Raw genomic sequence first — 22,985 nt, 5'->3', positions numbered from 1 at the left:
GGTGTTGGTCGCATTTGTTTTTGGGTTGTTTGGGCGCGTGGGTGGTGCACAGAAAGCCGGAGACGCTTCTTATAAAGATACCTTGGACCGTGAACCTTGGAGAGAACAAAACAAGGCATCACCGATCAGTTATGCTATTTAGCACATGGCAATATATACTACTTGCGGAATACACGCTCTTCCTTTCCCCCACAGCAACTGCCGCTGGTGCTGGTCTAGACGCTGGCCTCCTAGATCTAATGATAATCAAGCTCGGGGTTCGCCCTGAAGTTGCAGCGGCACCGACACTCAGGGACGGGACACTCGGCATGGCGGGCGAACCACTGCCGCGCGTGGTCGAGGTGCAGGACGTGATCGCAGCGCAGGCAGAACGTGGGGAACCGGCCGGCCATCTTGGTCTCCTCGCGCTCCTCTGGCCGGTCGGATCTGGGGACGCCGACGACCTCGAGGCAGACGACGCAGCGGGGCAGGTGGCGGCCGCAGTTGGGGCAGCTGACGCCGGCGCTGATGCTCGTGGAGAGGAGGGGGTTCCGGGCCTCGGTGGAGGAGGACGGACCTGGACCGGGGCCTGGGCCTAGGGCTGCCGGCGGTGGAGGAGGAGCGCCGTGGTGGTTGGCCAGGGAGGTCTCGGCGTCGCAGTAGACGCACCGGAGGGCGATCTGGCGCGACGGGGGCTTGATGGTGGGCACGCCCTCGCGCTTGGAGCGCTTGGTGGACTCGACGTCGAACTTGGTGCGGTGGAAGAAGAGCTTGTGGCGCTGGAGGTGGGCGCGGTAGGCGTTGCGCCAGGCACCGCAGCGGATGTCGTCGATGTAGCGCGGGTAGCAGATGGACAGGACCAGAGTGGCTGTCTGCACGTCGTGGAACTTCTGGATGTAGCGGGCAAAGATGTCGACCATGGCGTCGGTGATGCCCGTGAGGACAATGCCCTCGATGTCTCCATCCTCGACGGCCCGCGAGACCTGTTCCTGGAGCCATGCGGTGAGCTGGTCGTCGGTGAAGTTGCGAACTGCTACGAAGGCACGGTCGGATAGGGGCAGTGAGCTTTGGTTGGCAATGGAGGTCCAGTTCCCGGTCGCGATGAGGGACGAGATGGCTTGGAGGTACGGGTCGGTCCGGGCGGCCACGGCCTCATCAAAGTCGAGCTGCTCTTTTGCGAGCCGCTTGTCTCCTCTCCCCATCAGCTGCAGAGCCAAAGATACGAAGAGCAACTCCGGGTGCCCTGCGCTAGCTCTCTTGAGGATCTGGATTGCGAGCTTCGTGTCTCCTCTGAACAGCGCTCGGGAGGCTGCCATGGTGTGAATCGTGGCGGGATACTCGGGGTCGACATCGGCATCAGGCCCACTGGGGTCGTGCCTATGCATGTCGCCCCATCCGCATATCTCGAGGCAGAGCTGACGGTGATGTGGCCTCTTTGTCGCCACGCCATCAAATCTGGGCAAGTATCGCTTCTTGCAGTACGACCCGATGGCTCGCTCCCACTGAGACGTCTCTGGGATAGACATTCCACTGGCCAGTCGGGTGGAAGGGTTAAGCCCTGGAATCTGTCAGCCCCTTGATGGGTTCATATAGCTTGGACAACATACCAAGGTCATTTGTCCATATAGAATAGATGCCAAGGTAGCTCAGATCCATATTGGACATGATCATAGCGCCGTCGTCAGCGGCGTGTTCAGCATCTTAGGCGCATTAGCATGTCTGTTATGACGACAGTATCCTGCGAAAAACATACCGGCTATCCAGTCCCATGCAAATCTTGTCCATGGGTCATCAGACACCACTTTCCTGTTGGTGGCAGCGTCAAATAGATATCTCTCTCGCGCACGGAGCAGCATGGTGTGATCGACTATATTCTGTGCCTCCCGCGGTAGACCGGGGGCCGCTCCGAGTGTGCTCAGGAGTGCTTCGTGGATCTCACGACAAGAGCTGATGCCATTCGACGCCAGCGGCATCTCCTCTTCGCCGTCCTGGATCATCTTGAAGTTCCCAAGTTGTGACTGAATAGCATCAAGCTTGTCTGAGTGCTCGAGCTGCTCCCGCACAAAGGCACGAAGAGCGCGAAGTTTCCCCGAGACAGTGGACGAGGTGTAGAAAGAGTCCGGCAACGGCGCATCAATGGCGTTTGTGAGCTCTGTGATCGTTGATGCTGGCGATCCAGGTCTCAGAGCCGCCTCGGCGGTGGCCACGATATCAGCACTGTCCGGTCCGAATATGGGAACTTCGGAAAGGGCGTTCTCAACCAGAAGAGGGCCCAGCATCCCGGGTGCCTGTGACGGTTCGAACTGCATCATGTCCAGATACGGCGAGTCCTCTGTAAAGTGTCAGCCGCGATCCTAGCCCGAATGGTTATAAACGCACCTTCGAGGCCACGATGGGGCGCCTGCCACGGTACCATCTTGAAGACATGGTCCGACGTATGAGACGGCTGCTCCAAAATTTCAAAGCTGCCGTTAGCCCTCAAAACCAACAACCTCGGGCGCAGCACCGACGATCCGAGGGTGACCCAGTCAAACGACACAATACGGCTAGCCCTTCTAGATGTTTCGGCGTAAGAGGTGTCCATCTCGTGAGACTTGCGCACTTGCAGGAGCTCAGGACTATCCGCAACGGTGGAACTGGCCGACGGGCGCTCCTTGTTCGTCTCGAGAACACGGAGCTGCCCGGTCCGTGACAGCACGGCCAAAAGACCACGATGGTCGCGACAATATCTCAGTGAACGTATGAGGGAGTGCTTTCCCTCGGATGGATCAGAGTCTGTCTCTATAACCTTATCAAGACGCAGAGCTCCTCCCCACGGAAGCTCGTCCTCTTCCACTGCTTGCATATAAGTATGAGAGGCAACTGGGCGCGACGTTGCACGGCGATCCCAGATCATGACACCTGGATGGTCCAATGCGGACGATGCAAAGTAGTTTTGGTCCGCATAATCAACCGTCAGGTTGTTGTTGCATTTTGTCTGGAAAAGAACAATGCTATGGGGATCTAGGAAGGCGGTTAGACATGGGTGCGACAGCACAGCAAGGTATGCCTAGGGGACTAAAGACTGACCACGGAGATCATGTATACGAAGGCCTTGGGATTTTATGCCCGCCACCAACGTCTGGGGGCTATCCTCGAAGAATTTGATGCTCGAAATGGAGACGCTAGGCTCCAGTCTGTGCTTGGGCTCAGACAAGCCTGCCAGATCCTGAGGAAGGCCTTTCTTATCTAATGACGACAGACGGTTGACGTCCCAGATATGCAGGCTCTGGTCCATACGAACGCGATCAAGGCCAACGGCCAAGAGACCAGTAGTGTTGAAGGCTACCGCCTGGCATGTCCTAGTCATCTTGAGGCCGAGCTCGACAAAAGCGTTGGAGCCATCATCTATCCTCAGGAGGTTGACAATGCCTCTGCTTGTGCCCACGGCCAAGAGTCCGGGGTTGGCAGGAGACCAGTCGTAGGTGGTAAGAGGGGGGGCGTCATCGTGTCTGCTGATCTTGTCGTAGTCGAAGCGCCCCTTACGCGCATGGCCAGTGGGCTCGTAGAGCTGGACGACCCGGTGCTGCAGGTTGATGTGGACAAAGCTATCCAGTGACGAGTTCGGCGACCACTTGACAAATCCAGGCTCCGGGCGTTCCATCTTGAGATCCATCTTGAGAGTGATTCGAGTCCCCAGCGACCCTTTTCCAGAGCTTTACCGGGGGATGTTGTAGCTGGTCAGGCTGATGGGGCCAACTGGCAAGGCACGCGAGAAGGTTCGGAAACAGCTAAATCTGATGCCGCGGACGGGCGCCATGAGCTTGCCTCAATCCGGTCGCATTGCTTCTCTGAGAGGCCAGGTAGTATTCACGCCGTTCGAATCGGTGAGCCTTTCATCTCATTGTTGCCTGTGGTGGATGAGGGATGAGATGGTGGTTGGAGTGAGTCTGAGCGACCGGTGCACTGTGCAATTGCCCACCCTTGATTGGTCGCGCTTTCCCAACTGTGAGGACACTCGCGCTAAGCCCAATACAGTATCTATGGGCCTCGTACGGAGTACCAGAGCCCCCACCAAAAAAGTTGCAAGCCCACTGTCCATCGTCACAAGCTTCACCTCTCATCACGTCCAACACTGCACTTACGCACGGCGCTTCGATCCGCCGAACTGCTAAATATGGCTACCAAAAGATCCCACGGAGATGTTGATGGGGAGGGATACGAGAGCGGCTCCCCCGGGCCGACAATGGGCAACGACAACGCCGGACCGTCAGCGAAGAAGCGGAAGTTCAGTGGCAAGAAGCACAAGGCCAAGGAAGGCACCCTCGAGTACTCCAAGAAGAGGGCCCGGACGATCCAACGGCTGTTCCAGAGGAACCAAGACCTGCCAGCAGATGTCCGCAATGACATGGAGAGGGAGCTGGCCGCCCACCAGGCAGCCGTGGCCGACAAGACTTTTCAGAAGCGCCGGACTGCCATGATTTCGAAATACCACATGGTGCGATTCTTTGGTAAGTCGAGACTCATTTTTGTACACTCGAGGCCTTTTATTATTATCTTTTACTGACGTGAACGCGCTTAGAAAGAAAGAAGGCCATCAGGCATGCCAAGCAGGTGAAGAGCAAGATGAGCAAGACAAGCGACCCCGAGGAGCTGCAGAAGCTACAACAAGAACTTCACGTTGCCGAAGTCGACGAGGCGTATACCCTCAACTACCCACACGCCGAAACATATCTAAGTCTTTACGGCAAGCCCAAGGAAGGGAAGGAGGACGGAGACGAGGGGCCATCGGCCAAGGCGGGTGAGGAGGCTGAGCGACCACCGATGTGGACCACGGTTGAGAAGGCCATGGAGGAGGGACCCGAGGCTTTGAAGGCCCTGAGGGAGCGGCGATCGCCCGACGAGTCTGCGGACAAGCCCAAGTCTCGCAAGATCTCAAGCAAGACGCAGCAGGCGAAGAATCCCAAGCCCACACAGCCCATCAAGAGCACAAACCCAGCACCCAGCCGACCTGCGCCGCTTCCGACAGGCAAGCATAGCAAGGATGCCAAGCAGCCGCGGAACAGGAGGGAGAGGAGGAAGCTCATGCGCGAGCTTGCGCCTCCTGCGAACAAGAGCGAGGACGAGGACGATGGAGAGGGCTTCTTTGAGGGGGTATAGAGGGGTTGGACTGCATTTGCTCAGCACCAGGCGTTGGATGTACCTTGTCAGATACCCAAAAACACTGCCTCAACTCGACATTGGCTAAGACAAATGGGTCGTAAATGTGTTGAATTGTATCAAGCCCAGCATCACCTCGTGAACATAAAGCCCTAGGCGAAATATTCGAGCTATCGCAATAAACTATACTACGCGATAATAGGCCCATATAACACCAAAAGGTAGTTCTACTCCAGCTGAAGGTCGATGCGTTGGCGCCATTGCGTTGATAGGCAATACTAAGTGGCTGTTGCAACCCTCACTTATTGATCAGTCCTACGGCGCATCTCTACTCTGCACCTAACTAAGTACTTGGGTATTCATGCTTCCACTTGCCTCACAGCCTTACATGCCAGTACCGAGCCCAAGCCACCTTGCAGGCCCTGATTGCACTTTCTGCCGCTTTTTCTTTTTCTTTCTTTTTCTGTCTTTTTCCTCTTCCTTCCGGCCTATACGGTGACCTCTAGGCGCACCGTGGTCGCCTTACCTCCTAGCTGGCGCAGAATGCCAGCATGAACCCCGGCCTCATAAATCCACAACCGCCCGCGGTGGACGGCAACGCGACATCTCACATCTAGTTAAACCTCAGCTGCGTATCCCATCTCATCATGAGCTCCAAGTCCCTTGGATCGACGTCACAAGCCGCCCCGTGGGGCAGGCTGAGGGCCTGGATCAACGAGAAGGAGGACTGGGAGCGACAGCACGAAACCCCCGCGCCTCTGAGCCACAAGGAGCTGACCGCCATCGCCAACCTCGTGTCCTTCATCCCAGAGCCCGACGTCAGCGACCAGGACTACGTGAGCACTCTTCTGCGTACTCCCCCTCTCACCCTCGATGCCCGCAATACACCCAAAACTAACCAGCTGATGATAGGCTATGTCCAGGCCAGGCAGCTAGAACGCCCCGTCTTCACTGACGAGGGGCCCGTGGATATCACGGTCAACGGCCTGACCGAGAGTCGCTGGCGTTGTTACTGCTCCTTTCCCTCGGTGGAAGGCCGTTTCCCCCACGTGGGACAGGGCTTTGAAGAGGGAGAGGAACCCCCGGTGTTCAGGGCCAAGAAGGTGAAGACAGAACGCGGTCCCCTCTGCCTCTTTTTACTCATTCATCGCAGAACGCAAAGCAGTTCGCGGCCCAGCAAACCCTTGAATTCCTCGAGCAGCGTAAGGCGGGCCCTAGGGGGGACGGTGCTGCCGCATCGCTACTAAGGCAACTACTATCTAAGAAGATCAAGACCGAGGACACGAGCCCCTCGCGTGTAGGCCCGGGACAACAGCCACCCAAACGCATGGGCAGGAACAACGACGACGACGACGACGACGACGACGACGACGACGACGACAGCTCCTCGGACGATGGCGGCAGTAGCATTGTTATCAAAGGCAACGCCCAATCCATCTACGAGTGCGTCGCGCGCCTGGCCGCGCGGCTGGGGCTTGACCAACCGGCCTATCGCATCGAGCGGGACGGGGACCTGCCCGACTTCTACCGCGGGTGGGCAGAGTTCAAGCTGGGCAGTAGGGTTCCCAGTAGGCTGGGCCTTGCACAAAACGTGCTGGGCAAGACCGAGACCAGGGTTCAGGTCGCCGTGAACGTGCTCGTGTGGCTCCAGGAAGAGTGGCAGAAGAGGCAGGATGTCATCGACAGTATACTCAGCCGGTCAAACCTGGGAAGCTACTAGTGACCAGGACTATCTGGCTCCTCCCGGAGTCTGCTTGTTCCTGGTATTTTCGCGAAGCATTTGGTGTTGCGTATGGGCTGGGTGTTGAATGGGTTTCATTGCGTGCATGCCGCGGGCTAGATACATATATATCTTGGCTCAACTACCATCACAATTCATGATTTCCTCTCCGGTGACTGATCAGGACGATCCCCTCTCCCCTCCCCCACGTCCCCTCCCCCCATTGCCTCTCCCTCTCCCCCCACCGCGAGGCCCCTTCCCGGGCGGCGTCCTCACCTTGAGCCCCTCTGGCAGATCCGCCACCCACGCGCCATCCTCCCACAGCACGCCGACGTCGTCCTTCCTACCCGTCACCAGTCGGAAGAACCTGGAGCTCACCATCCCGCCGCCCGCCGCGTCCCCCTCCGTGAGGATCACCCCGTTGTCGCTCCTCCACCACGCCAGCCCGCCCTCAGCGATGCTCCTCGCCACGTCGATCTCGACCAGCAGCTCCGCGTCACGCCGCATGCCGCTCACCACCCCGTCCTCCTCGGGCGTCCCCGCCGAGCAGTGCACGTGGTTGCGCCCCATGGGCCGCAGCCCACCCGCCGCGACGATGGCCGGCCAGAAGGCAAAGTACGTGCCGTGCAGGACCCGCGAGGGGATGTTTCCCGCCTCGGGCGTCAGCGGCTCCAGCAGCGACGACGACTCGAGCTTGATCGAGTGGCCCTGGTTGGCGCGGATGAGGAAGTCCGCCGGGTTGGTGCTGGGGGCGCCGGCGGGGTCCCTGGGCTTGAGCGAGTAGCGCTGCTTGTCGTTGTTGGCCACGACGGACTGCACGTCTTCGAGGGTGACGTTGAGGGAGCGGATGGGTCCGTAGGCGAGGACACGGTCTAGCGGTGCGTAGCCCTCGCTGTCGAGTTTGATGCCCGCGTTCTCGGCTTGGTGTCGCAGCAGCCTGGACAGCGCCCTGGACACCACCACCTCTCGAGACTGGTTGCCGCCGCCCCGTCCACCGCGACCGCCGCTCTTCTTGGCGCGTTTGTTGAGTGCCTTGTCCTCTACATCGAGGTGGGAGGGGCCGGCTGAGCCCTGGTCATGATCCTCATCACCCATTCTTGTGGTGCATTGATGTCGCTGAAGTGTTGATGATATTTAGTTAGATGGTGAGAATTGGAAGTTGGTGGGGAACGGTATGCGAACTTCTGGCCTTGCGTGGTCGAAAAAGTTACACTCTACTAGCAGTACCGACTCTGCAAGCAACAGATGAATGCAAAAGAAAACACTGCGAGGAAGTTGCGTCTATCAATCGCCGTCTTTACCAGTCTTTACTGCGTCAAAGTTGAAGTGGGTGTGAGCATAGGGTAAATCCTAGTCAGATTTTGGGGTTCGGCGTGACTCAGCGTAGACATTAACATCAGAGCAACCACTTTGATCAACACTTCACCTCCTCTGCAACGTCGCTATTACACCTTTTCAATTCAGGAATCTAGAGGGGCCTGTCCCGAATGGTCTTATTGAGATATGACAGTGGTTTGGGACGTGTAAAACGAGAATGAACATGGTGGTTCCCTGACCACCAAAGCATATATGTAATACATTACTCTTCAGAACTCGACTGGCCACCTATCCATGTACCTAGTAGATCATGTTCGGGACATGTGAAATGCCGCCCCATGAGTTGCCAAGAAAGATGCTGGAACACCAAGCCGGATACCCTTATGCTAGAGCACGACAACACGCTTATGCAGAGCAAACCCCAAAAAGGAAACAACAGCGCCAGGCAGCGAAACACAAAGTGAAAACAGAGCAAGGGCTTACTATACAATCATGACCGCCTGGCACGGCGTGCCTCATCTGTAGCCCCCTGCGGTAGCGGTGGTGGATAAATTCGTAAGTGTATTGTCACGGTCCTGCCGCCTCGTGCTGAGACTACCAGCCCGATTCAATGACATGCTTTGGCCAAGGGAGGAGTAGTAGCGTTGCGGGCGCCCATCGCCGGGCCTGTCCCCGAGACCTGTCGTGTCTCGCTCCTGCGTTGGTGCCAGTGCTGACCTCTCCAGGTACGTTCTCGTGGGCAAGGCACTTGACGGTGCCGGTGTAGCTAAACGAGAGCTGCTCGCACTCGACGAAACAAATCGTCGCCGAGGTAGCGCGGAAGGGGTATTGGCAGAAGGCGAGTCTTGAGCTGGTGTTGCCTGCGGCTGCGGCGCATACTCGCGAGTTGGAGCCCGCGACGACGACGCAACCTCGGTGTACTCCCGTGCGCTACCCCTTGTGGCATTCACTTCCGTGTATGCCCGCGACGGTGTAGCGAACCTAGGCTCGTCCTCTCCGTCCCCGACTGTCCCGCGACGGCTCCGGAGCATGGACGTTTGGCGGCCTTCGTCAGGTTCTTCTGTGCCACCACGTCGAGTCCTCAGCAGCAGGGACGATCTCCTACCCGGCGTCTCCTCTGGCTCCTCGGTGACGGCTCGCCTCGTTCGGGACAGGAGCAGAGATGACCTGCGGCTGATAATTGGCTCTTGAGGGGTCGGCGGATTTGAGCTTGCATTCCGGGGGCTGGCCAATGTACTGCTGTTGAGAATCGTGTTTCTTCGCTCCTCAAACTTGGACAGGGCTCGATTGGGGCTGGTGTTGGACTTTGGTAAGCTATCTGCCACCACGCTTGCCCTTCTGGCGTGAACGCCACTGAATGATTTCGCAATGGTTGGTGTTTTCGGGCCCTCGGGCTGCGTAGGAGGTAGATACTGGGCCTGGGACGGCCCTTGTGATGGCTTCTGCGACTGGACTGGCTGCACCGGTCGATTTTGGGCTACATCTTCACCCAGCGCAACGCAGAGTTCCGTCAAGCTGCGGCATATGCTGTCTGCTTTCCGGCGAAGCTGCCGGTCCGTGACTGTAGTCCCAGAACCGACGGCACTGGCACCACTGGAGATCGGACCCGGCTGACCAGGCTGGCCCATCATGGATGCCAGGGCCATGGCATCATTCGCCGCGGCCTCCAGTGCCCGGAATATATCTTGACTCAGAAAGGGCTTGGATTTCGACAGCGCTGCGTGCAGGATAGGATACGTGTCTTTCGTGGAGGGCATGGTGATCGTGGCATCATTCTGCTGGGCTCCACCACCATTTCGCTTCGGTGACGAGGACACTGTGGTGACGGTTGTGGTAGCCGTCGGCGGCCTCTCATCCGAAAATTTGGAAACGGCAGCGGCCGAAGTTGGAGGCAGCTTGCCCGTGAGCTCCAAGCGATGGATTCGGGACTTGAGATCGTCCAGCTCATCCCATACAGTCGAGGGCGCAGTTGTAGAAGCTGTGGACTCGGTCCCCTCCGCCCCATGACCGCCATCGGGTTGGTGTTGCTGCTGTTCTTGTTGGGCGGCAAGGTCAAAGGAACGGACTAGAGGCGACGAGTTATAGGACTTGCCGTGAGCTTGACCCGAACCAGTGGATCTGTATGTCGATGTCCGCGCGGGAGGGGTCGTATTCTGATCGGTTATGGAAGAACGGCGGCGCGTGTGTATGGGATTGTCGGAGCCAGAGTCCTGGAACGCCAGGGTGCGAGGCGTGAGCGGGGACGGCCGCAGACTGGTGCTGCCAGACCTAGAGCGATATAAATCATCGCCCGGGTGGACGGTTGCCGCCTTGTGGTCCCTTGTATAAGTTCGCTGGGTCATGGAGCGTGCAACTTCGCTTGCTCGGTCATCATCGTCCTGCCTTGAACGTTCCTGCTGATCGGAAAGCCGGCGGCTGATGTATGGCGGTGATCTGGGCTGATAAGTGGCAACGTTGGTCGAGAGGGGACGGCGGTGGGAGCGATACACGCGAGACTGGCGGCAAGTTAGTCGACAGCACTGCGCGGGGTATGTAGTATAATTCTCAGGTGAAGAGGAGTCTGGGGGGTGCGAGTCCAATCGAGACAGAAAAAGCAAGACATGTTGGCGTTGGGACTTACAACGGAGTTCCGGGTCTCATCTGGGGAGATCTCATTGGCATTTCGGCGCGCCCCTTCCTCACGTGCAATCTTGAGAAAGACATCCCCACCGTCATCGGCGTCGAAGCCATCGCGCCTGGCTGAAGCACGAGTAGGTGATGTCATTTGCAGCATTTTTTGAATCTGCCTTCCCTCAAGCGCTCGGAGCGTACGGTCGTATTCGGGGTCGCTAGGGTCGTCACTCATATCGTAACTGCCGGACCTGTAGTTCATGTCGAGTGTGAGGCTCTTGCGGGAGCCTGAGGACCGGAAAGATCGAATGGGAGGGACACGGACGGCAGCCGAGCCGGAAGGTTGTGTACTGGGGGTGTTTGTGGGCGGCTTGTACGACACAGGCGGGCGGTGCTGGCTCGATGCTCGTCTCTCATCTGGGGGGCTCGAGTTGGAAAGCGACTTGAGCAAGAGCAGTTCCCGCTGACCCTGAGAGCCCCGGGAGTCTCTCGGAGAGAGCGGGGTGTCGGGGGTAGTCGCAGCGCTCGAGGAGCCCTCGGCAGCTTGTGCGCGCTGCGTCCTTAGAGTAGACGGAGGACCATCGGCGGTGAGTACGCCGAGTGAGCTTCGAGATGCAGGTGCGCGGCGGGCCGGAGGGGATGCGACGTCAGCCGTTGACAGGGAATATTGATGCTCCGAGTTTTCCTGAGCTGTCGTTGCTTTCGGGTAGGTTGCGGAGCGCCTTAGGTGGTCTTGGTCAGGCGCAGAAGGTGGTTCGGATGAAACAATGGCGTTGATGGAGGCAGCAGGGGGAGAATTTGATGGGGGATCTCGAGGTGTTTGATGCGCTGCGACGGTTGTCTGCGGCCTGTCTTCAGCAACCGAATTGGGGGTGGATGTGACGCCGGCGTCAGGTGCCGGGTTCAGTGCAGCACTTGATTCCGGGAAAACGCGTTGGTGGTGCGATGGGGAGACGGAGGACGGTTCGGCGGAGCGGAGAGCAGAAAGTTTGGGGGAGATGTAGTTCTGGCGGTGAGCGAGCGCGTTGGACGAGATGTGGTGCTGGTGTTGTGATTGTTGTTGTTGCTGGTGTTCCTGTTGTTGTAGTTGTTGTTGTTGCCCAGGAAGCAAGTTTTGGCCGGGGCCGTTGATTTTAGTGGTGCTGTGGGCACTGGAGGGGTGCGACCGAGTTTGAGGTTGGGTCGTTGGGTTTGTGGATTTGTTGGTGTTGATTGTGGTGGAGGTGCTGAGGGTGCTGGTGGTGGTGCTGGTGGAGGTGGAGGTGGTGCTGGCAAGACCAGCTGGAGCCGTGCTGGCAGCGCTGGGCGGGTGGCCCGCTACGGTGAAACTGGCCCGTTCTTCTGCCATCATGGCCATGGATAGCTCCCGTCTGTCTCGCGTCCACGGGTCTCTCAGCGCAGCATCCCAGCAGCTCTGTGGTTCGTCTCCTCCGTGGTCGTTCCCGTCCCGGCCTTCCTCATCGGCGACGATGCAAATCAGGCAATGGGGCGCAATGCGTGCTCGGGCAAGCCAGCGATGCCTGCTGCCAAAAAAAAAAAGCCAAAGAATATACCTTACAAGCTGGATTGGGCGCGAGGTACTCGTACTACATCCAGCCGTAGGGCGGGTTTCGGGTCTGGGATCCTGATGTCGACTCGAGATCTGTACTCGGTACCGAGCAGCGTGTTGCAGTGGAAGAGGAGCAGCAGCCCCGACCAGTGCGTTTCGGGAGGATGCAGGCCGGGTGCGTCGAGTGCAGTAAAGGAGAGGTATAGATTGTAAGGTATAGGTAGTAGGTAGAAGAATAAACTGGAAGGGGGAGAGCGTTGTAGATTGCTACCCAGTACCTTGGCGCAGTGGTGTTGAAACAGCCACAGGGAAGGAGCGATGATAATATGGATAGGTACGGATGCAGGAAGACAACACCAGAGGCAAGCAAAAGGGAGAGAGAAGCTCCAATTGCGAAGGAGGCTCGCGAGTAGGGAGGAGATCCACGGTCCACGGTCCACGGTCCACGTCCCTATGAGGGTCAAAGCGACTAGCTGTAGCAGATGCAGCACACGGCATCGTCCGTCCCTTGACCACCACGGAGACTAGTCACGGCCATGATGGGCATGGTGCGACCATGGCTGCTACCCGACTCTAGATTCTATCACTTTCACAAATGCGTATAACATGACACTGACTATCTGGCGGTGGATAATCGACGCACAAGTACGAGAACAAGAGGGCAGCAAACAAGGACATTGACCCCATCGAGGCCAACAACACACAGCTCAAAACCCGGGTTGTTTGCCCGTCAAGCCTGGCCATGTTGTATGCAAGCCTGGGTATCGACTGCGGGCCCGAGGAGAAGTGGAGGCAGAGATGCATGTCTTCAACCCCATGAACCAACCCATGCTGTGCAGGCAGTCGAGACATGAATCACATTACAGAGGACAGAAGCAGAGAAGAAGCAATCTCTTGCTTCGGGGTGCTGGTGCAGCCCCTGCCATGAGGCCATGACAGCATCTTGTTGTAGACAGCAGCTGATTCGCCGCGATGATGCGGAGGAGCGCTGGTGTGAATCGCCCATCTTGGGGCTCTTGGGCTTTACCGCTTCCAGAGCTGCATCGCCAGCGAAGCAGCGCAGGCATCAAGATGCTCCATTACATCAGGCGTAGGTGCAGGAGGAGCCATGCTATTATGTACTCGTGGCGGCTTGACCACACCGGTGGTCAACAAGATGTCGTCAGAATTGACTGACAGTGCTCTTGCAAGCTTGCGCCGGTGCGATAGGACCTTTGCGCATTCGGTTGTGGGCGAGGCGATGGGCTTTTATTGCAGGGACAATTGGAGGGGGCTTGGCCGCTGGGGCCCTGGGGGTCACCTTGCACGTTGCTGGCGTGCTAATGCTGCCACGCACTCTGGGGCCCTCGCCCGTCCATGCCATTGGTGGAAGGAAGGCTGTTGCTCTCTGGCCAGGGTTACAGGTTGTGTGCCCAGGCTGGGAGATGATGGAGCCGCAGAGTCAGGAGGCTGGGAAGGCCCTGGCAAACCCGGGGCGGAAAAGGGGCGGCCTTCCAGGGGCTTTGCGTCTTGAGCCATCTGAAACATGCCTGTTCGAGGCCGGAAAGGAACAACATTGAGAGCAATGCTGACTGCTGACAACCGGAGAAAGTGGACGCAACCCACTCTTCCTGGAGCATCGTGAAATGGACCGCGCTTCTCTATTACTCGTATCAGCATGAGGCTCACCACCTAGCCGCATGCTGGGGCCCTGCCGAGTCTTAATCGAGCTTCAGATGTGCTGGAGGCTCTTGGAGGCTTGGAGCTCGCGACTAGCCCCCGGGCTGAGGACGGTCCGTGCTAGGGAGCAATCGGCGTTTACTCCATCTATGATGGCATGCCCATGCCATGGGGTATGGCGATCGCGGCGGACGGGACAATAGAGGGAGGACATGACAGTAATAGGCGGTCGCTGGGACGGGCACTCTTCGGACTCACCTCGCCCGCCTATCCCTTTTCCATCGCGCCGTCTCTGATCCTGATATTCCTGACAGACTTATGATGAGCCTCGGTGTTGCGTATATGCCTGCTCACGATAACACATACCTTGTCTGGCGGAGGCTGGGTCAAGATTCCTGGTTCTTACGAGGGCGCTCGTGCCTCGAGATCCACGAAAGGATCCAAAACGAGCCTAGGAAACGGCATCAGCTGCTATTCATATCCACGGAGATGATGGGCGATGTTGCTGGCGCCGGGTCCGGTGATCCCCGGACGAACTTGTCCACCTCCGCCGTCATTGTCGTCTTCGGTCGCGCCGGCGAAGCGGCGAAGCGCCCACGGATGGCCATCCTCTGTCGCCGACTCGCCGCCACGTAGTGGCGCAAACAGGACATTCATTCCTTGGACCCGTGGACAGTGCCGTGGACAGTGCCGTGGACAGTGCCCAGGACAGTGCGGTGCTGTTGGTGACAGCTCATCCCAGCCGCATGCGCGCACTAATCAGAAGGGCGTTTCGGGGTCATTCCACGGCGATTGGCTGGCGTATTGCGAATTTCGATGTGATGGGGATTGCATTCAGCGCCATGATTTGCATGCCATTACGGATACGCACATGCAACATTCGAGGTGTGGCCTGGTGTAAGATCCCAGCTGCCTCTGGTCGCTCGCATCAGCACCCTTACCTTCAGGTCCAATTCTCGTATTCGAGGGGGGCGACTGGTCGACGAGGCCGACCCGCCCCCATTTATCCCGCTCCCATGTATCAATTTATTGAATCGTGTTCGGATCTGAAAAGCTCTGTGGCGAGTCGCGACGGGTGACCGTTGGAAGCAGATCTGGCGGGGATGTGGCGTGCTGGGAGCACCAACCCAGCGAGATCCCAGCAGCCAGATTTCAGGTGGGCGGATCTCAAGTGGCATCTCACACAGTGCGGTGGCGCCGCAGGAGAGGGTTAAATATAAACCCCCCCCCTTCTGCTGACGGGCAGGGATTCAGGGAACGATTCGCGACATCTGGGTTGGGGCGCGTGATTGGCCATTTCTGGAAGAGGTTGGCGCCGGTGAGATGCATGCAGCTATATTTAGCCCAGACGGCCTGTTTCGCATGGTGCTCCAGCAACCCAGCAGCCCAGCTGCCCCCAGCACCGGAGCACCGTAGCGCCGCAGCGCCGCAGGCTGGCTCTCGTGGTCCCGTGCGTCTCAGTCTGGTCGCCGTCTTGTGGTCACCGTTGGCGCTGGGGCACGAGGACGTCTGAGCGAAGCGCCAGCGGCTGTGCTGTATCATGCCCCTGAGGCCTGGTGGCCACCCTGAGACGTGAGCAGGCTGCTTCGCAGATGGCCTATTACCCGCATCATCTAATATCGGTAGATACCATAGTAACAGCAGGCACAGAGTAATACTAGTATCATCCGTAGCGGCACAGTTCATTTCCACCTGCTTGTCGGTATGGGGTCGGCAGTGGGCAGCTGCGGCGGCGGTGCCGGTGCGGGAAGGGGGTTAGGCGCCCACCAGGCGTTCTGGTTGGAGATGGTTGTTGCAGCGTTCTGGCGTTCTGGCGTTCTAGCGCTTGCTCTCTGTGGCATCAGCGGCCCCCCCCCCCCTCCATTCCCATCCATTCCCAGCACCTCCCCCCCAGCCTGCTCGTCCAATCCCCGTGCGCCGCCCCAAGTACCAGACTCCCAAGAAGGCCGTTCCCTCCGAGTCGCCTGCATCCGCTGCCTGCCTTCTCAATCTCAACCGCCAACAGGCACCTCCATCCAATTCCTCGCCTTTCCCGTTCCTCCTCCATCATCCTCTGCCTCCCTCAACAGCCGCCCTCCCCAAGCTTTGCCGCCGCCGCTGCCGCCGCCGCCCGCGACAAAGCAAAGCACAGCAGCGCGCCGCAAAGCTGAAGCCACGATACGAGGGGCCCCATCAAGGCCATTACACGGAGCCTGCGCCAGAGGCACGGGGAACCAGGTACGAGGTACAAAGGTCGCAGCCCGTGTGTGCGACTCGGCAAGGTACCTACGTACTGCCGGCGCCACATTTTGCTGCGCTTCGCATGCTGCACCCGCCCATTCCCTTTAGCCCTTAGGTACGCCGATCAAGTGTTTCGCATTTCCCGTCCGCCCTTATTCGCACATCTCTACTTTCTCTGTACTCTGCGCGAGGCAAAACAACTGACTTCAACTCTTCCTGCCAGCTAGTCTTTTCAGCTTTGGTGTCGGCTTTCTCCTTCTTTTCTTTCCTCCTCTTATCGTCGTCGCTTTCCCTACCACGAGTACTACGAGTCGGTAGGCTCGCCGTCGCCTCCACTTCGGACAGTGGTACCTGGGTACCTCTACTTCTCCTACACTCGCCTTCCACTCAGATCGCGAGTCGCCTTCTGAGACGCCCGTGTTTCTCTCTCCTTCCTGGACTTTGCGCCCTGTGATCCTCCTGGCACCGACCGGCCAGCGACGACAAGATCAGAGTAGGGATCCGGGAACCCTCACTCGATTACGCCCCCAAATCAGCCCCGAAACCCCCGAGGCGGAGACAGGATTCAGCAGCGCTGTCCGTCCCCCACTCCAACTACGTCGCTCGAGCAGCAGCCTCGCCAAGACACACTCTTTTAGACCGGGTTTCGCAGTCTCTCCTTAGCAAATCAATTACATCTCCTATACCCCGTACCCACGTGGGCTGGCACGAACGCAATCGCTGCGGAGGAGCGCAGGACGTGGGGAGATTCACACACACGCACACACACGCACGCACACACGCAGACGCGGCCAGCAACGATGCCCTCCGCGGCAGCACGCAGAATCTACGAGGACCAAATACCGACCTTCATGTCCGTGTTTGACCTCGACCCAGAGACCATGGCCGATCGGGACACGGTCACCGTTGTTGATCACAGGCTCGTCGACGCCGAGTCCAAGCAGCCGGCATTAGCGAATCCATCGCAGCCCCTCAGGCATGGGATTGTTCCTTCGGACCCATCTCATAAGCACAACGACAGCAGCTCGACGCAAATGTCCGAGTCTGCGGATTCTTCGCCAACAACAACCCTGTCCACCGCTGACTCTTCGCCCCTCTCCGACCCCTCACCGTCATCATCCCCCGATTCACCCGTCAGCTTGGTGCCGCTGAACAACTACCCTTCCGCTTCCTTCACCAAGCACCCTCGCAAGGTGGCGACGTTGGCCACGCTCAATGCCCCAGCGACGGCTTCGTTTGAGCGTCCCATGACATCCCCATCTCCAAGGCGACTGCGAAACATGAAGGGACTCTCAATACAGCCTCCGTCAGCCGTCACCACGACCTCCCAGACCATGGCCTCGGAACCGTCGTCTCCCTCTTTCATCAAGCCCAAAATTCCGGCCATGAGGCGGAAGCCCAGCATGCTCAGTCTCAAGACTAATACTTCAGACCTGATGACCAAGCCGATTGCGGAGGTCCCTCCTTCTCCTGGCATGCCGCCCATCCTGCAACGACGCGCACTGAAGCACTCGACATCGTCCCCCCACATGCTCTCCACCATCAGGTCGGCTACTTTTGGCCCGCCCGGGGGGATGACGCTCCCGAATATGCTGGAGCGAAATGAAACTGGACTGTCGGAAGTGTTGCGCCCGATGAAGACGAGCATGAACACCACGTTTGATTTCACCATCACCGAGGAGTCATCGTCGCCCATTAGGCCCCAGATGGCGTGTCGGATGGATATTGAGCCATACCACGAAAAAGTGAACAATGAGGACCAGAAGACGCCAGGATATCCCGATGGTCCCATACCCATCTATGACGATAATGTCTTCCTCTATCTGGAGCCAACAGCCGAGGAAGCATCGCGGTTCGACGTTGTTTTTAACGTTGCCAAGGAGGTTCGAAACCCTTTCGATGTTGCCAAGAGCAACTCTCCCCGCCGGCCTAGCCAAATACAAACCCCTGCATCCGCTGTTGAAAGCCCGATTCCCGACACCGCTTTGACAAATGTAAGCTTCGCGACTGCATTCGAGTTTCAACCCGACAATGGCTCATCGGAGACGCCAACGACACCGAAGGCGAATCCTTTCAGGACCCCGGAGTATATCCACATTCCCTGGGACCACAACACCGACATCGCACCAGACCTCATGAATCTCTGTGAGACAATTGAGAGCAGGACCAAGGAGGGCAAGAAGGTCCTGATCCACTGCCAGCAGGGTGCTAGCCGGTCTGCTAGTCTCATCATTGCTTACGGTCTCTATCGAAACCCGGAACTGAGCGTGAATGACGCCTACTACGCGGCTCAGTCCAAGAGCCAGTGGATCAGCCCCAACATGAAGCTCATGTATTCGCTGCAGGATTTCCAGAAGGAGATTTCAAAGGGACGCCATCAGCCGGCTTCTACCTATCGTCCACGGACAGGCCGCAGTCCGCCGAAACATAGGCTGACGCTGTCGGCCGACGCGATAGGGGTCTCTCCAAAGGAGCCCCGCACTGCGCCTCTTCCTGGGGAGGATAGTCAAATGAGCGACAGCCATCTTGGCCCATCTGAGACGCACCGCAGAGGGAATTCGATGCCCGGGCCGCAGAGCGTATCCCCGGGCCCCGCCTCAGCGCCCCCGAACTTTGCATGGCAGGAGGAATCTGAAAAGAAGAGGCTGGAAGAGATAGCATCACTGACAGTTGCCGAACTTCCTCAGCGGTTAAAGCATGAGGAGGACGGCGCGGATTGCGAGCCCCAGCTGTCATCTGGTTTCGTTGAGCTTCCTTCGACCTTTGATTTCAGCCCTCCCGGTGGCTTCGCCTTCCAGAACAAGACGTTCCCCCGGTTTTCCAACCAGGCACGGTTAGCGGCCGAGCCGTGTTCGTTCGAGCCACCGACGAGAGCGCCTCCGCCGCCACCGACAAGCACCGCGCCCTTGGAGAGCACCGTCGAACTAGCACCATCGTATTCACACGACGAGGCCATCATGTCTCCGCGAGCGGAGACAATGACGAGCAACCCTCTGCGTGGCTTCTGCCAAGCTTCGGGAATGGGCTTTGCTGAGACGCCGCCGACGCCGGGCGCCAGCCTTTTCTCGCCCCGAGTAACGATGTTCCCCCGGGATCCGATGGCTCCGTTCGGACGGCCGATACAGATCGCAGATCCCCGCAGTCCTCCGACCAAGGGAGAGACCCCCATTGTCAGGTCAATTGACGATATCCTATGACGACGAACCTAATACTCAAACGACGACGCCTCGATTTAATTTCGACGAAGCGAGTACAGCGATCGTATGCCGCTTTGCGATATCAGCCTCTCAGTGGCATTTATATGCGTTTTTGCTTACAGCGTGCAAAGCCATGCAGGCATTTATGGAGTTGGTTGCGTCCGCGTTGCCTGTGTACCTGCTTATGCCCCAACAATCGCTACATACCATTATATCCTCTTTTTTTTCTTCTTCTTTCTTGTCTGATCAAATTCAGCCCATCGCTTCCGACGCACAGCGGGCGGCGTCATACATTTATCCTACGGCATCAGCATTTCGGATATAGAAATGTGTAATCTAGAGCTTGCGCCTGCACACCATCGCTTATTATCTGCCCTCTTTCCTTCTTCCTCCTTTGTGGACTTGCTGGTTGGGTTTTTATTTATTTACTAGGAGTCTGGGCGTGGTAATGGAATGGTACGGACGGGGCCAAAAGGGGGAAATACTGGTCACTTTGGGCCCGGGGTTGGGAAAGGGTGTGTGTGATGTATTTAGTTTTATACCATGACGAAGAATATCGCGGATGAAGAGAAATGAATAGGAAAGCAGTCGAGCCGGTTGGCTTGAATCATTTCAAAACGCTGTGTCTTTGGTGAATGCTCCGACTATATGTACTTGTCGCTTGATATATACCATCGATGTGTGTGTGTGTGTGTACGGATATGTGCCCTTCCAAAACACCATGCGCCCTGGCTTCTAGACCTTGTTCAACGTATATCTCTTTTGTGTGTTTTCTTCTCTCCCGCTGGACGACAAATATCGTCATAACCAACCGTTCAATGTACACTTGCATCCTTCGCTCTATGAATGCATTCGCTCTATGACTCAGCTTTTTTTTTTCACTTCTTTTCGCTCTACTGCTTCTTCTTGCCCGCTGCTGCCTTCTTGGCGGCCTCCTTGGCCATCTTCTCCTGGCGTGCAATGGCCGCCTCGACGCCGATGCCGCCAAAGACGAGGCCGACGCCGAGCCACTGCATTTGCGTGAGGCGGTGGCCAAAGGCCACGACGGAGAGGATCATGGTGAACATCTTGCGCGTGACTGTCACGGTGACGAGGAGGACGGAGGAGAAGGTGGAGAGGGTGTAGACTGTATGTGTAGAGGTTAGTATCTTGGCCCAGGAAGAAGGGGTGGGAGGGAATGCGAGAGGTCGGTAATCGACAAGACTTACAGATGAAGACCTGGCCGACTGCACCGCACGCGGCGAAGCCGAGGACGTCCTTCCACACGGCAGGGTAGCGGGCCATGAAGTCGAGGGCGGCGCGCAGCTCGCCCGCGCTGCCGGCGACGTCCATGCCGAGCCACTCGCCCAGGCCGGTGGCGACGAGCCAGGGGCTGACGAGGAGGTAGACGCCGGTGACGAGGGTGCTCATCATGTTGTTGGCGCACATCATCTGGGGGCCCGAGTAGGGGCGGAAGGAGGTGAAGATGTGGTCCTGGGTGCTGTTGGTGAGGCCGTCAAAGAGCAGGTTGATGGCGAGCAGGAGGAGGCCCCAGGAGGTGTTGGCGTCGTCGGCCACGGCCTTGCTGTGCTTCTTCTTGCCGCCCGAGTGCAGGGTGAAGATGGCGACGCCGGCAGTGACGGCGGCGACGACGAGGTACTTGTAGAGGGGGTACCTCTTGCGGAAGATGGTGATGTGGAGGAACATGACGGGGAGGAGCTTGCAGCTCTTGGCGAGGAGGAAGGTGATGTAGTCGATGTGGGCGAGGGAGGCGTAGCCAAAGGGGCTGGCGAGGCTGCTGGTGATGGCGACGAGGGCGAGAGGCGCGAGGATGCGGGCCGAGGGGATGACGGGGGGCGTGGACTGGCCGCTCGGGGTCGAGGCGAGAAGGTAGACGCATCCGACGGCGGCAGCGAAGAGGGACTGGATGGTGTTGAGGAAGACGGGGAAGTGCCAGACCTCGGGGGCGTCTTCGGGGCCGTGGGGCGTGGTGGTGAGCTTCTCCTGGAGGTAGGCCCAGGTCAAGCTGCGTCGAGCAAGGCTGGTAAGCGACGAGTTCTGTGACTCCTATGCGCTGGATGGGTGCGCAACTCACAAGGAGGCATAGATGCCTGCGACGGCAATGACCAGCTGGACGACACCGGCACCGGCATCTTTGTCGTGGTCAACGGCTTGTGGTGCGGGTTGCGCCTCAGTAGCCTGGCCGTTGGTCGCACTCTTTGCCCTCTTTGCCTTGCCATTCGTGTCCTCCCAGCTCGCCGTGTTCTTGTTGAAGTACTCGGACGAAGACTCGCGCTTGACGGGCGGCAGCTTGGAGCGAGCCATGGCTGCGTTGGAAATATTCCGAGGGCTAGAGTGCTGGTATGCAATGAATTCGGTAATTGCCGACGAAACAAACTGGAATCTGTGCAGACAAGCGAGAGACGGAAATCATGCAGTTGCGAAAGACTTGGATGGGTCGTGGGGGAGGATCGGCAGAAGGCAATGAAGGCATGGGCGAACTTGACAGGTTGGCTTTATGCTTTTGGGTGTGCTTGGTGTGCTTGGGTGTGCTGGAGCTGATGAGTCGCGACGCTGGTCCCTGACGCGATGGCGGCGGGCCAAAGTGGGGGCCTGGGGACCCTTGTGGCTTGCCTAGAATGGCACTTGAACTGGCACTTGAACGCGGATACTAAGTAGTACTACGGATATATAGTACCTAATACCCACCAATCCCACCATCACTACTACATACCTTAGGTAGCACTACTACGGCTGGCGTCCGACCTGATGCCATCAGGTGTGCCCTCAGATGATGGATGACCTGGCGCCCAGCAACCCATTCCGTGCCTCTACTTGGAATCATCCACGGGTGCCTTGTACACGCCCATGGCCAAAAGACTCTGGCGTACCCTCTGCGCCTTTGACCACTCCTCCGGGAGCTGGGCATCCATAACACCTCTCCGAAAAACACAAGAGTCCAGCAGTACCAGTATCACAGAACCAACCTACGCAGAGGCTCTCCCTCACCTCATGGAACATTGACGCCTTCTCCCCGCGACCCGTCGCACGTGCCAGGCTGATCCTCACCCACATCCTCGACCGACGGCCCAACCCGCCAACCGCGCCGGGCACAGTCTTCCGTCTCATCAACGTGCACCTCGACTCGCTCAGCGATACGTTGCACCACCGCGCTCAGCAGTTGGAGATACTGGCCAACGTCCTCCGCGAGCCCGGATGCGGTGGCGGGGTCATTGCGGGCGACTTCAATGCTGTCAGGCACAAGGATGATGGGCTTCTCGACAAGGCCGGACTGGTAGATGCATGGGTCGCATTGCACGGTACCGAGACCCTGGTGGAGCTACATGGAGTCTCGGCGTGGAGTGGGGGGATGGATTGAAGCCAGGCAGGTTAGACAAGGTTGCAATGGTAAGTTCCGAGGTTGAGGGAATGCAAGTCCTCCGCCCTGGTCATGTCGACGTGCCCAGGCCGGACGGGTAACCTTTCGAGATCCCATGGAGTGATGATCATCGCGGGCTGACATGTATCTTTACTGTCTGAATTGGTGCTGTCAAGGGGCTTGGGCTGGACCCTCGATGAGGAGCAACTGCCAGGTTTAATGGTTAGTAGAGCGTCC

General features: G+C 58.1%; 7 protein-coding genes across 7 annotated transcripts; 3 read left to right on the top strand and 4 right to left on the bottom strand.

The window, feature by feature from the left end:
- Nucleotides 1-236: 236 nt before the first annotated feature.
- On the bottom strand, nucleotides 237-3,634 carry ACO1O0_000808 (uncharacterized protein; the record flags this gene model as incomplete). The annotated part of the gene is made up of 5 exons (XM_083190304.1): nucleotides 237-1,537; nucleotides 1,587-1,679; nucleotides 1,733-2,311; nucleotides 2,359-2,982; nucleotides 3,049-3,634. The coding sequence occupies 5 exons, from the start codon at nucleotides 3,632-3,634 to the stop codon at nucleotides 237-239; spliced, it is 3,183 nt and encodes a 1,060-aa protein (XP_083054163.1).
- A 501-nt stretch (nucleotides 3,635-4,135) lies between these two features.
- efg1 (Efg1 domain-containing protein) lies at nucleotides 4,136-5,118 on the top strand (the record flags this gene model as incomplete). The annotated part of the gene is made up of 2 exons (XM_083190303.1): nucleotides 4,136-4,469; nucleotides 4,541-5,118. The coding sequence occupies 2 exons, from the start codon at nucleotides 4,136-4,138 to the stop codon at nucleotides 5,116-5,118; spliced, it is 912 nt and encodes a 303-aa protein (XP_083054162.1).
- A 647-nt stretch (nucleotides 5,119-5,765) lies between these two features.
- ACO1O0_000806 (double-stranded RNA binding motif domain-containing protein) lies at nucleotides 5,766-6,838 on the top strand (the record flags this gene model as incomplete). Its single annotated transcript, XM_083190302.1, has 2 exons — nucleotides 5,766-6,221; nucleotides 6,272-6,838. The coding sequence occupies 2 exons, from the start codon at nucleotides 5,766-5,768 to the stop codon at nucleotides 6,836-6,838; spliced, it is 1,023 nt and encodes a 340-aa protein (XP_083054161.1).
- A 95-nt stretch (nucleotides 6,839-6,933) lies between these two features.
- On the bottom strand, nucleotides 6,934-7,933 carry TPT1 (tRNA 2'-phosphotransferase; the record flags this gene model as incomplete). Its single annotated transcript, XM_083190301.1, has 2 exons — nucleotides 6,934-6,954; nucleotides 7,115-7,933. 2 exons carry the CDS (start codon nucleotides 7,931-7,933, stop codon nucleotides 6,934-6,936), a joined length of 840 nt encoding a protein of 279 aa, XP_083054160.1.
- Nucleotides 7,934-8,670: 737 nt separating this feature from the next.
- Nucleotides 8,671-11,027, bottom strand: ACO1O0_000804 (uncharacterized protein; the record flags this gene model as incomplete). The annotated part of the gene is made up of 3 exons (XM_083190300.1): nucleotides 8,671-10,650; nucleotides 10,776-10,894; nucleotides 10,967-11,027. The coding sequence occupies 3 exons, from the start codon at nucleotides 11,025-11,027 to the stop codon at nucleotides 8,671-8,673; spliced, it is 2,160 nt and encodes a 719-aa protein (XP_083054159.1).
- Nucleotides 11,028-16,993: 5,966 nt separating this feature from the next.
- Nucleotides 16,994-19,390, top strand: CPP1 (dual specificity phosphatase; the record flags this gene model as incomplete). The annotated part of the gene is made up of 1 exon (XM_083190299.1): nucleotides 16,994-19,390. The coding sequence occupies one exon, from the start codon at nucleotides 16,994-16,996 to the stop codon at nucleotides 19,388-19,390; it is 2,397 nt and encodes a 798-aa protein (XP_083054158.1).
- Nucleotides 19,391-20,283: 893 nt separating this feature from the next.
- Nucleotides 20,284-21,694, bottom strand: HUT1 (UDP-galactose transporter HUT1; the record flags this gene model as incomplete). Its single annotated transcript, XM_083190298.1, has 3 exons — nucleotides 20,284-20,516; nucleotides 20,599-21,410; nucleotides 21,465-21,694. The coding sequence occupies 3 exons, from the start codon at nucleotides 21,692-21,694 to the stop codon at nucleotides 20,284-20,286; spliced, it is 1,275 nt and encodes a 424-aa protein (XP_083054157.1).
- Between the last annotated feature and the right edge of the window lie 1,291 nt (nucleotides 21,695-22,985).

This window comes from Amphichorda felina (assembly GCF_050947745.1).
Source record: "Amphichorda felina strain 45539 chromosome Unknown scaffold_1, whole genome shotgun sequence".
Lineage (NCBI taxonomy): Eukaryota > Fungi > Ascomycota > Sordariomycetes > Hypocreales > Bionectriaceae > Amphichorda > Amphichorda felina.
Note: the sequence above shows the minus strand (reverse complement) of the source record. Positions and strands in the feature narration are given on the sequence as shown.